The sequence below is a fragment of the Ruditapes philippinarum genome, unplaced genomic scaffold (genome assembly GCF_026571515.1).
Source record: "Ruditapes philippinarum isolate M1 unplaced genomic scaffold, ASM2657151v2 ctg903_1_1_1_1, whole genome shotgun sequence".
Lineage (NCBI taxonomy): Eukaryota > Metazoa > Mollusca > Bivalvia > Venerida > Veneridae > Ruditapes > Ruditapes philippinarum.
Window position 1 is genome coordinate 1,297 of NW_026854880.1, and position 14,497 is coordinate 15,793.

Sequence of the window (14,497 nt, forward strand, 5' to 3'; positions counted from 1 at the left end):
GTTTAGCTCTGTTGACCCCTAAAACGGGCCAATTGAAATGACATGAGCAAATTTAAGTGTGACTGTCACCAGGATGCTACAGTCCAAATTTGAGGTAAATCTGCTCAGCAGTAACAGAGAAGAAGACGATTGTTGACGCATAACGACGGACGCCGGAGTATCCCCCTTTGAAACTAATAGCTGACCCCGAACCTTCGGTTCTGGAGAGCTAAAAAGGTTTGGAAAGTGTTGACTGCATTAAAAGTATGTGTATTTGTTGTGTGATTGAAAACAACAATTGTCAGTGTTTGAAAACAACAGTTGTAAATATATTATAGTGCAGGGAACAGGACCGATATTGCCAACAAGTGTGTGTTCAAAGGTAGCATACATGTTAAATGAAAGGCAGCTTTCTAGTTTGCTTTAACATTACTATCCCATATATCTGTAATGAATTTGTTCACCTTTAAAGCTGGGCGAAATCATTCATTCTTTTTAGAAAAAACAGAATATGCCTTGACTGAATATTAAATAGCTCACCCTTTGCATGGGTAGATTCAGCAGCTGCCAGCAGGGCGAAGGTAATTCTACTTTATTACGATTCATGCTGGTAATATTGTTTGTAATGCAAATCTTCCATAAGTTAATTAGAACATGAATTATAAAGTAAATATTAACCAATGAAAATGTTCGTGCAGTTATAACTTTGTTTTTCAGGGAACTAAAGCTGATGCGGCAAAACTCAGCAGTACACTAGCATTGCTTAGTGTTCATGATGCAAGTAATGAAGATGATGATAACCCGTCTGGTACAGTGACGCCTAAGGTATTTAGACATTTTTTAGTTTGTTCCCGGTAATTCAGCATCATCAGCCTCAATGAAAATTACGAATTTATGATTTATATAGGAGTTACTATAAACGAAATAAACAAAACTTATTGAATAATATGGGGATAATGTGAACAAAATTGTAATTTAAAGCAAAATAATATTATACTCACGTAATGATAACATTGATTCATTAGAAGTCTCCCTGAAGGGATGAGTGCGGCAGACAGTGTCATAGATTTGCCTTATAGTTATTTTAAAAAATTGGCTTCTGCTCTGTGTGTCATAGAATTTAATTATGTACATTTAGTAAATCTAATACGACAATTACCATCTGAAGCTTCAAAGGCAAGAGCGTGGATACTTGGTAAAAGCATTGTATACCTCTACAAAGTTTGTTTAAATTAAATTTATCAAAAAGCCTCGCCTTTTGGGGTCATGAGTATTCTTTAAATACAATAAAAAACAAGAAATAAATATTTCCTGTAACGCAGAGCTTCGTCTTGTAGATCCGTTTGGTCACAATTGGCCCTGCTCCAAGAAATATAGTGACCCATTTTTTGTTATTTGATATACAACTTTAAAATTGTGGACCATGTGCACATTTTGAGATAAAGAATTGAAATTTGATATGAGCTATGAATATAGGATCACGTGCAAGTTTTAAACGTATTCAAATTTGATATAATCTAATCATTGTTTTCACTTACTTACCTACTTTCTTAGTTTCTTTAGCTCGACATTTTAGAAAAAAACAGAGGTATTTTAAGAGTTAAGACGGCGTTGCATTTGCTGTTGAGGTCGCAAACTTTAACCTTAATCATAACTTTTAAAGTTGGCTGTGTATTGACTTCATAGCTGGTCACAGCATACATTGAGACAATGGCTTTATATAGATTAGGCTTTACTTGACCTTAATACAAAAGTGACCTTGACCTTTAAGGTCAAATGTCGAAATTTTGCTTGATTTTTGGAATTATTGTTATATTCTTGTTATTTTTGAATGGATTGTCTTCAAACTTGCACAATTATTTTTAGGATAGACCTTTAAGTTACCAGAAAAATCTTGACCTACACTCATTAACGACCTTGCCTTTTACACACACATGAGCTTTATCTTAAAGATCAAATTATTGAAATTTTCATAAGCTTGACATTTGAAAACATAAATAAAAAGAGAGGTATTACAGTCATGTCGACGTTCCCATTTCTGTTGTTGTCAGCAAACTTTAACGTTCAACATAACTTTTAAGGTTCTTAGCGTATTGTCTTCATACCTGTCCTCAACAACCCTTGGGACAAACCGTTAAGTTGGCCTGACTAATCTTGACCTTCATTCATAAATGATCTTTACCTTCAATGGCAAATATCTATTGGTGGTTTTCACTAGGTTCTTTTTGAATGGATTTCACACTTGAACATACACATCTTTAAAGATAGACCTTAAAGTTAACCAGCAGACCTTGACCTTTACTTATTAATGACCTTGACCTTGAAGTTTAAACTATTAAAATTTGTTTTCTTTTTTGCTGCAACTAGCTATAACCTTGTTTTTCATGAATGGATTAGTTTTATATTATAACAGCACATTTTTTAGGAAAAATATCTGGAAAAAAGTGATTCCTGGGAAGCATTAAAACCAGCAAAATTACATGAAAATGGCATTGAGTCTGCACATGAGGGATAATGAAAGAGTGTAACATCCTTCACGCCCCTAGCACCTGCTAGAGCAGTACACAATAATCAAACTTTAAAAGTCCTGGACTCAATAATCCGAGAGGACCAGACAAATATAACTCAACTGAAGTTAAGAACGGGGCAACATTTTCGGCTGCCACACAGCACTTGACATCTGTTGTTGTGATAAAATATAGTGAAATAAAGAATCCCTAAAGTAAGCCCAACAAGACAAAAAGAAAAATGTTAAAAAAGTAATGGAAAGTGCAAGTTACCGTCCACACCCCCTAGCACCGGGTTAAGAAGAATTCAACGTTTAACATGAACTGGTACAATTTTGAATTTTGAAACATCCGCAGATATGTTCATATGGCGTTATAAGCCATTTATGTATATAAAACTCAAATTGACCTTGGCTCATTTATGACCTAGGCCTTGTATGTTTTATTATTAAATTTTCACAGATTTATACAATAATTAACTGTAACGCGGTAATTAATGAGTGCATTAACTATATAATTTCGACAAAAGAACATTTTGGTAAACGACCTCCTAAAGGGTTGAAATAGCCTTGATTTTATAAATACTTCTTCTTCTTGTTACCAAGCATATTGAATAGTTTCGATGTGACCCTTACCTTAAATTAACATGGACTCTTGTGTTTTTGTTTTTTTTTGTTTTTTTTTGTGTTTCTGTTTTGCTGTAAATGACTATTGTTTTTTAATAAATAATCTTCATACTTAGCCAAAACAACCTTTTGGACAACATCGTCATATTACAAAACAAACATATTGAATAATTTAGATGTGACCTCGACCTTTTTTTGACCCTGACTGTTTTTATCCTTTTAATGAAATTCTCTTGCCTTAAGCTCACATGAGCAAAACGAGCTATTATGATCCTCTACTGTCAATCGTTCGTCCGATTACTTCAATAACATCTAATCTGAAACAAATGACTGCATAGTTACAAAACTGAAACAAATGATTGCACAGTCACAAAACTTTACAGGAATGAATCTTTGGGGGTCCCATTTTCAAAGTTGTTTAAATTTTTCCAGTCAGTTGCATAAGTAGGTCATGGGGTCAGAAAGGATTTTCAAAAATAAAATTTGAAAAATCTTCTTGCCTGAAAGAACAAGAATCAGAGCTTAGTATATTATTATTTATAGATTCACTACCATTTCTTTTCAAATTGTGTCACTAGTGTAAAAATTGGTTCCGTTTATGTATGTAGTACAAACTTAAAAATATTTCTCCTGATTTGGCAAAGGCTAGAGGTTAGACTTTTTGGCATGAAACATTGTGTAGTAGACCTCTACCAATATTGTTCAAATACTAGACCTTGGGTCAAAATTGGCCTTACCCCGGGGGTCATTGGTTTTAATTACGTTCATATAGAAAAAAAACAAAAACATGACAATTATGTTTTCTGAAAAGGAGAAAGTAAGAGATATGTTTTTAACATGACACATTGTCTGGTGGACATTTATCAAGATTGTTTAAAATAAAGCCATGGGCCTTGCCCCGTCAAGGGGGGAAAAGTAACCTACTTTCTTGTCTTTTGTTATAAAGCCATGAAATTTAGATCATATGCACAGTTTGAGATTTAAAATTAAATCTAATATCAGTTCACTTATATTTTGACAAAATTGACCTACTTTATTGTCATTTGATATACAGGTATGAGATTTGGACATGTATAAAGTTTAGATGTAAAATTAAACGTTGATCAGCTAACAAAGATTGTGATGAAATATAACCTGGATATCAGCTGACCTAAATTTTGATGATGTTACCAACTGTTTTGTCCCTTTATATACAGCAATGAAATTTGGACCATGTGCTCGGTTTGAGATATGAAATTAATTTTTAATATGAGCTGACCTCTATTTTGAAAAGAGACCTACTTTATTGTCCTTTGATGGACAACCATGAAATTTTGACCATGCACGCAGTTTAAAATATAAATTTAGCTGGCCTAGATTTTTACATATGACAACTTTCTTGTCCTTTGACGTTTAGGTCAAGTGAACAGTTTAAGATGAAAAATTGAACACCTAGATTTTGAAGTGAACTCCTTTAGTTTTTCCACATTTTGACCATGTGCACAAGTTTAGGTGTAAATTAATTAAAATTTCATATCAAATGACCTTAATAATGACCTAGTGACCTTCTTGGTTTTGATGTACAGCTATGAAATTCGGACTTATATATAGTATAACTAAAAATACATTTTGCATGAAGTATGGTCTATTGATCAACATCGTTCAAATTCTTATGATAAACACTAGCCTTAATTGTTTGTGATTAATGCTTCCGAGGGATTACTTTGTTTCCAGATTTTATGCTTCACAACAGCAGGTGTCAAGTGCCGAGTGGCAGCTGTAAAAAGTTGCCCCGTACTTCACTTCAGTGTTGTTATATTTTTCTTGTCCTTCGGGATTATTGATGCCAGCACTATTGAGTGTTGAGAATTAAGTACCGCTTAATAAGCCGGTGCTAGGGGCGTTAGGGATGTTGCATTAATTCATTATCTCTCATGTACAGACTCAATCAAAACGAGTCTGCAATTGTTATCTAATTTTGTTGTGATAAATGCTTCCGAGGGTTCACTTTGTTTCCAGATTTTTTTTACTGCTTTCACCTAAATAACAGTCTTTCCTCCGTGAGCGCTTTTGGACCACTTGCCCCTTTGTTTGTTGTTTTTTTTTATGTTTTTTTTTTGTTGTTGTTGTTTTCTTTTTTTTTTTTTTTTTTTTTTTTTTTTCATCAGTGAAAATTTTAGTTTCTATGGTTGCAGAAATTGTACAAATAATGTTTTTCGATATATAACTTACCTCCAGTTATTACTGAGAAATTTGACACCTTCATATAAATATTGTCTGAATTAGCTTAAATAAACGTCATGATAATAATTTCCTACTTTATATGTTTTGCCTTGTAAACAGTAAATTTCAACTTTCATAAAGGTTAAAGTCAACATCATTACCGGTAAAAGTGTGCGTCATTATTTTCCATTAACATATTAATATATGACACGGAAGTGTCACATTGAAGGTTCTATGATAACCGTCGTATGAACACATCTGTGGATGTTTCTAAATTCAAAATTTTATCATTTCATGTTTAAATGAATTATGATTAAGCCGGTGCTAGGGGCGTGGACGGTAGTTTGCACTTGACAGAACCGTCCATGAACAGGCTCAATCAAACCGAGCCTGCAACATTTTTAATTTTGTCTTGTTGGGCTTTCTTTAGGGATTCTTATTTGTTCTATTTTGTTTATAGATTCCGATAACATCATCGACATCTTTAATTTCATCTCAGAGAAACAAATTGAGAAATAAGAGGGAGAATAAGCCACCCTTATATGGTAGGTAAATAAATTGTTCAAATTGGTTTCAGCAGAGAATGATCTGTACTTGAGCAGAGCAAAGAGAGTACCGTTTTAGTAGATTTCGCAAAGAGGGTACCGATAAAGATATGCATCGTGCACTTGTGTCCGGACTGTAACTTGTCATGCATCGAAGGATTTTAATATAATTAGCATAAATGTCTTCAATATCAACACAACTTGTCTTTTTCAAGACCAATGTCCCTACCTCCAAAGTCAAGATCACACTTATTGTTTGAAGGAGAAAAGTATGAAGATACACGTGCATGTCCGTAACTTCGCCATGCATTGAAGGATTTTTAAATAATTAAGCACAAATATCTACCACATCAAGACAATGTGTCGCGGCTAAGGCTCATGTTTGGCCGTCAGTGCGTCCCCACTTACAAAACGTTTGTGTCCGGACTGTAATTTTGTTTAGAATGGAGGGTTTTAAAATAGCTTGGCACACACATCACTACGTTGTGTTGCTTCCAAGAACTAAAGAACTACGTCCTTTCCACAAAGGTCAAGGTCACACTTACATTTTGAAGGATTATTAGAGACTATAGGTTTACGCTTTTGTGTCCGGACTGTAACTTTGCCACACATTGAAGGATTTGAAAAAATAACTTGGCTTAAAAAAACATGTCTACCACATCAAGAGACGTGTAGGTCTAAGACCCATGTCCCTACCAAAAAGGTCAAGATCATACTTAGAGGTTGAAGGTAGAGATTTGTGTCCAAGCTGTACCTTTGTCATGCATGGAAGGATTTTAGAATTACTTGGCACACACATCAAACACATCATGGTAATGTTTTTCATTTAGAACACATGTCCTTAAGTCAAAGCTCAAAGTCACACCTACAGTTTAAAGTTCTCACATTCTCACAAGTAAAATTTAAAGTTACACACATTGAACTGTAATTTTCTCATACACGGAAGAGTTTTATAAAAACGTAGCAAATATGTCTACCACATGAAGGCGTCATGTCGCGTTTAAGACCGTTGTCCTTACTTCCAATGTTATTGTTAAGTTTAGAGGTACTCATTTTCTCAAGAAATGTTTTACGATACACATTCGTGTCCGGACTGTATCTTTGTCATGCATTGAAAAAAAATATAAAATTGGCACAAACGTTTATCAAGTCAAGGCGATGTGTTGTGTATAAGATGCATTTTCCTACCTCCAAGGTCAAGGTAACACTAATATGTGAATGTACCTATGCTTACAAGAAGAGTTTGAAGGTATATAGTAGTTTCCAAACTGTAATATTTTCATGCATTGATGGATCTTAAAATAAATTGGCATAAATGCGTACCACATCAAGATGATGTGTCGCAGCCAATGTCCATGTCCCGAAGTGGTAAATTTGCTATTAACAGCACTTCATTTCAAGACAACAATATTGAGCAATTTGTTACTATCATTCTCTTCTCTTTTCATAATACCTTTCTGCAATGCTTTAAGAAACCATTTTAGGGGCATTCGTCATTTTTGCGTGACAACTCTTGTAAAAAAACTAAAATATCTTAAGACATCATAAGTAATGGGAAAACAGAATAAATGACTCAAGTTTACCAAACATGATGTAAAAACAAATGCACAAAAAACTCCGCTTTGTAAGCAAATAATTTGAGTGCATCGGATATATGGATTTTCAAAACCTGAATAACAATGTTTAGCCTAATTGAAACCGGCTGATCTAGAACAAATAACAGTATCGTTTGTTGGCTTTTGTTATATACTAGAAAGAAATATGCCTGCAAATCTTTTCATTCACATTGGCGACTTGAAAACAAATCGTGTTTTTCAATTCTTAATACATTAAATCCAAATTGTGGATTTTGTTTAAACAATTTGCAAATAAACTGTTTAAGAAGTATGTACATGTACTGGATATTGTCAATTTTCATAAAATAATGTTCTGCTCACAAGTAGATATTATGCTTTAAGTAGAGATGAATGTATATGTCCTTATTGAGAAACTTTAATAGAAGATAAATACCATTTTATATATTTTCTTTTATTTATATAATGAAGTACATTGCAAACATATCCGGGAAAATATAAAATGCTATAGAAAATTTATGTCTTTTCTCTAATTAATGTCTTATGACAAGGAAAGAAGAAACACGGAAATTAACTATTTGCCCTATGCAATAGATAAGAAGCAACGTTATTTATACATTTTCATTGAATTCTTAATAATCAATATTTTAATTAATTAGATATATATATACATATCCGGTTCACTCACTGTCTATGTATATGGGCCGGAGGTCTGAAGACATAAAATCAGAAATTAAATCTGAACATTATGTAACTTAAAATTCCATTGGTAACAAGGGTAGGTTAAACTTAAATATGCAATATAAATAATATTAAATTTACTATCTTTTAATATTATTTATACTATGATAGTATATGAAAATACATTTCAGTCTCTTGGGAACAATGTTTCAAAAGAAGAAGTGAATCTGAAGCAGAGATTTTACTAAAAAGAGAGATTTTTCCGTCTAAAAGTGAACTAAAGAAGGCGTGCCGTGTATTTGGAAGAGATTCAACAATATTTTCAAGTATTTGCTCTAGGATTAGCCAACATATAAGGAAGGGGTCGAAGAATGTCATCAACGTATGGCCGTCGTATAAAGTGGACTGTGAGTCTGTTATATTTGTAGTTATTTTAAGAAAGAAATCCTTATTTTCTGTCTTTAAAGATTATGACTACAATATTAGATGTGAAAACGCATTCAGTACTGAGGGAGACCTTGTTGCTGAATATGAGTCAAAACATGAAGAAATAAATCAGTATGAAAATGAGATTTTTGAAAAGCTTCGAAAATGCATAAACAATAATGCCGACGACCTTCTCAAGAGACATAGTAATATAAATGTTATTTTACCAAGCTTGATTAAGTCTGTTGGATACAAGACGAACGAACACAATATCAAAATAGAACCTTGTATAGCTCTTTATGTGACAGTAAAGGGGTGTATTCCTCTACAGGAAAAGCCCTTTCAAAAGAATATTGATGGCTTTCGAACAGATGTTTTGGAGGGTGAATATGAACCATTTATAAAAGGACCAAATGAATATCATGAATATCTAAGGACTGGTCTGGCAATACATGCTAACGTTTTGGACGGAGATGGTATTTCAGGGGGTACACTTGGGGGATTTATTGACCATTCAATTTATGGACTCTGTGGATTAACATGTGCGCACGTTGTATGTAGTGCTGCGGAGCTGATGGAAGTTAAAGAAAATAAACTTATAAGTTTGAAAAAGAAAGTTTATCAGCCTATTGGTAAACGTTCGTCAGCGTTTGGTGAAGTTGTTTTAGCTGTTTACGATGAAGGAAGTCATTCTATATCTGGAATGGAAGTGGCTCTCGTAAGCATATACAAAAGACAGCCGAAGGATGGAAGCTTTCCAGAGACATTGAAGGATTTTGAAGCAGGTATATTTTGAATAAAATATAGGAATCATATATGAACAAATCTGATTACCTTCTGTGACATCAGTGAACTCAATAGTCGGTTGAAAAAAAGAATAAAACAAAGAATAAGGACTAAATCTGGGGGTCTTAAAGTGGATGAGCGTGATGGTCAAACTTCTTGACCAACAGAAACTTCGTTCTTTACAAATTGTCTTAGCAAGGTGGTCTAAAGTAGGGATTGTACTGTATTTTTGAAAATTGATTTACGCGTGACACGAACCGCATATAAATTCAATTCAATTTTTAGCTCACCAGAGCCGAAGGCTCAGGGTCAGCTTTTAGTATCTAATGGAATGCTCCGGCGTCCCTCGTCCATCGTAATGCGTCAATAATTGTCTTCTTCTCTGAAACTACTGGGAAGATTTACTTCAAATTTGGTCTGTAGCATCCTTGTGACAGTCACACTTGAATATGCTCATGTCATTCCAATTGGCCCCTTTTAGGGGTCAGCAGAGCTTAAAATAGAAAAACCTTTAAACATCTTCCCTTACAGAACTAATTGATGGATGGTCACCAAACTTTGTCTGTAGCATTATAAGTAGTCTTTTATCAAGTTTGCTCATATTTATTAGATTGGCCCGTTTTAGGGTCTCTAGGGCTAAAAAAGAAATACCTTTAAACATCTTTTTCTACAGAACTAATGGATGGATGATCACCACACTTTGTCTGTAGCATTCTTGGGTAGTGGTTTATCAAGTTTGCTCATATGAATTTGATTTGCTCCTTTTAGGGGCCGCTAAAGCTTAAAATAGAAAAACCTTAAAACGTCTATTTCTACAGAACTAATTGATGGATGATCTCCAAACTTTGTCTGTAGCATTCTTAGGTAGTTTTTTTATCAAGTTTGCTAATATTATTTTGATTGGCCCCTTTTAGGGGTCTCTAGGGCTAAAATAGAAAAACCTTTAAACATCTTCTCCTACAGAACTAATTGATTGATGATCACCAAACTTTGTCTGTAGCATACTTGGGTAGTCTTTTATCAAGTTTGCTCATATTAATTTGATTGGCCCCTTTTAGGGGGCGTTTAAGCTAAAAATAGAAATACTGTTAAATGTCTATTTCTAGAGAACTAATGGATGGATGATCACCAAACTTTGTCTGTAGCATTCTTGGGTAGTCTTTTATCAAGTTTGCTAATATTATTCTGATTGGCCGCTTTTAGGGGCCGCAAAAGCTAAAAATCGAAATACCATTAAATGTCTATTTCTACAGATCTAATTGATGGAGGATCACCAAACTTTGTCTGTAGCATTCTTGGGTACTTTTTTATCACGTTTGCTTATATTAATTTGATTGGCCCCTTTTAGGGGCTACTAAAGCTAAAAATAGAAAAAACCTTCGAACATCATTTCCTACTGAAATAATTGATAGATGATCACCAAACTTTGTAGCATTCTTAGGTAGTCTTTTATCAAGTTTGCTCATATTAATTTGATTAGCCCCGTTTAAGCTAAAGGTCATGGCATTTCTTCAAATTATTGTTGAAACATATTCTATGCTCAAGTTTAATATGAGAATATATTGACATATTAACACTGAAAAGCAGTTGTTTCTGGTGAGCGACTCAGGACCATTATGGCCCTCTTGTTTTACTGTGTAATTTACGGCCACCGCCCATACTAATTCATAATAAAGTACAAAATCTCAATGTAGAATGAAGAAAAGTTATCATTCACAAAAAATATTTTGCAATGATCACACTAATTAGTGACATTTTACACGGTGAGATATAAAAACATAAAAACAATCACATTCAAGCACTGTTACAATTTCATTTAAAGTTTAACATACACAGATAAATGCGTGTTTCTTTTTTAAAGCATGATAAAATACATTGTTAATTTTTTTGGCTAGTGTTTATATCAGAACATGACATAAACCTGTAAAAAGACTCAATGTTGTCATCGAAGCATTTGCGATGTGTCGCATAATTATAGCGATTAACCTGCCTGCGTGCGTGCGTGCGTATGTGTGTTGTATAAATATTATAAAGTGAACATAAAGCATCACATTCAAAACCACTTTCAACCAAACTTTCAAGGGTTGTTCGTCCAAAGTTGTTCAAAGAATTTAGTTCCATAAAGAAATTTGGTTGTCATGGAATAACAAGAACATGTTGTGCTTTTTGTTGTCAAGGCCTAGGGCAAAAGGCATTGTCAAGTAGACTTCTACCAAGACTGTTTTTGTTATAGTCATGGGGTCAAGAATGGCATTCTGGGGGTTATGTGTTTCAAAATATATATGTAGTAAAAATGTTTTTAAAAAATCGTTCTTTTTTCAAACCTACAAAGGATACGGCTTAGATATTTAACATGTCTTATTATTGACTCTTTTTGAGATTATACAAATTATAGCTTGAGCCAAATTAGCCCTGCCCTAGGAAGTAATGGCTTTTCTTCAGACCATATTTAAGTGCTGAAAGAAATATTGGAATATCTACATATGTACTTGTTATGCAATTTATCTAAAGAGAGATTCAATAGCTGAGAGATTGTCTAAAGGCAAGACAGATATTTACTTTTAAGACATATTTATGGTTTGAGGTCACGACCTCTTGCAAGAACAGAGATATTGATGAAATGATATGAGCACTTAACAAGAACATTATCAGTCATACTATGTATATAATGATGTATGTAATGATGACTTTTAAATGTATCTTTTATGTCTTAAGAAAATGGAAATGCTAAATTTAGAAGATAATATTGAAGAAAAAGAACTTAAAATATTTCAATTTTAATAGAATAAACACCGATTTTTATCAAGTAAGAATGCTTTTATTTTGAATCAACTAATATAGTTTGGCCGTTTTATGAAAACATTAGAAACATCTGCAAATTACCTTTCATTTGACATGCTGAAATATGATCTTGACCTCCGAATTTACTAGACACTACTGCAATATGGCAACGTTTCATTGTTAAGAAACAAAAACTTACATATTTTCCTACTATTTAGCTTTGTATTAATGCATTGGCAAAGCATATATTTCACATATACAATCTTGTATTTATTTGAAAATGTACTTATTTGAAAGAACAGAGACAAAAGGTAGCTTGACTTGAACAGAAAGTTTCTCTTCCTTTGACAATTTCTTGCCCTTTTTTGGGTCTGTTATTTAATCATTTTGGTCTGTATAATCGTAAACCATAAAACGACTAAATGCCAGAACAATGAAAATGTAAGGGAAAATTCGATTAATAAAAGAAATTTAATAGAAATGATATTTGCTTCGATCTGTTCTAAAACCATTCCTTTTCAGTTATTTATTTACATCACTCAATTTTACCCATAATTTTAATTGATAACAAGGGCAAATCAACATAAATAAACAACATGAAGTTAGTTTTAAAAGACAAAAATGAAAAAATATGTTTATATGCATTCAGGCTCGAACTGAAATAACCTAATGAAATGTAACTGATATGTAGCTGTATACTTATTCTCCATGTAAATAAACCACCGAGTCTAAAATAGAACTGAATAGTTTATGTTACTAAGTGTAGCATATAGTACAATATGATCACATCGTACGCAATATATAATAATAGATACAATACAGGAACACCAACGACTTTTCAAAAGACAACATAAGAGTTATACCGACTTAATTTTTTTTGTTGTTGTTCCTTATTAAATGACTGGCTTATATAAATACATGCGTTAACCATATAAATCATTATTTAATAATCAAACCCTTTACAGTGTGCTTTTCTTTACATGAATTTATTTTTTATTTACATTTCAGGTTTTGATGCAAGTAATCCATTATGTTTCAATTCTGGTGAAGTTTGTGAAACAAATGAAATAAAGCGTAGGACTGAAGTGTACAAGTTTGGAATGAGTTCCGGGATTACAAGAGGAAGCTTTGCCTTACAGGGCGCTGTAGTGCGTAAAAGTCAAATGCAAGGACATTGTCATGGCTTTGGTTTTAGACTAATGAATCAAATTGTAGTTCTTAAAATAGGAGAGAACCCATTTGCAGAGCCTGGAGATTCTGGCGCGTTAGTATTGATTGAAGGCAGACAGGATTCAATAGCAATTGGTATTGTTGAAGGAGGAATGAATGGTCGCGTGTTTGTCACGCCAATATGTGATATTTTAAGAGCCGTTGGTTGTACGGAATTAAAAATGCACCAATTTACGCCGAAATATACGAAACTTTATACTGGCTCGGAAGTAGCAATGGAAGTATGTTAAACCCTGATATTTCAGACTGTTATTATAAAACATTATCTGAATGATCTGATATATTTATTTGTAAATGTACGCTAATTTGATAAATTCATGTTGGTGTTTTTTTATGCTTCAAGATAATCTTCAAAAATAGATAATTGCCTTTATGTGTATAATTATGTGTGTTTTTTTTACCCAACACAAACAAAAACTGTTACATCCTTGTATTGAATCATAGTTCTAAATATGATTATCTTAGAAAAATTTATCTTCCTTTTTAGATTAGAAAAGATACCGATCTATATTTTCTAGGTAATCAACTCACTTGTTCTATTCAAATACGTTATTTATGACACTGATATACTCGACTATGCATTTATTTTATATGATATATTATTCATTTGAATACATTGATCTAATTGACTTCAAGATGAAATCAATTCTTGGTTTGAGATAGAATTATTTTTAAACGAATCTGGCTTAAGATTAATTGAATATTGCTTATTGTATGATTAATTTGATTCATATTTATTATTGTTAGTGTTGTTTTTCAGAAGAATACGTAGCTTTGTGTGTTGATATATGTCTGTTTTTATAACCTTAAATTATAACTTAAGTTATTACAGTTTTAAATATAAAGGAATAAATCTTCTTACCTTAACTGTTTGTTTCGTAGAAATCTTTATTATTTTTATGCCCCCACAATGTGGGTGCATATAGCGTTGCACTTGTCCGTCCGTCCGTCCGTACGTCCCGAAATCTTGTGAACGCAACTCCTCTTAAACCGTATGGCAGATTTTGCTTAAACTTACAGGGATGAACAACCTTAATGTGTAGATGGTAGTAAAGGAAGGAATTTTCGCTGCGACCAAATTTAACAGAATTATGGCCCTTTGTTGATTTTTCACTAGATACTATGTAGAAATTTTGTGAACGCAACTCCTCTTAAACCGG

The 14,497-nt window shown here is 33.1% G+C and overlaps 1 protein-coding gene across 1 annotated transcript; it reads left to right on the forward strand.

The window, feature by feature from the left end:
- Window positions 1-677: 677 nt before the first annotated feature.
- On the forward strand, window positions 678-13,951 carry LOC132741399 (uncharacterized; the record flags this gene model as incomplete). Its single annotated transcript, XM_060729547.1, has 4 exons — window positions 678-804; window positions 5,775-5,859; window positions 8,306-9,325; window positions 13,116-13,951. Coding segments are annotated over 4 exons (1,684 nt in total), but the record flags the coding sequence as incomplete, so codon positions are not given.
- Between the last annotated feature and the right edge of the window lie 546 nt (window positions 13,952-14,497).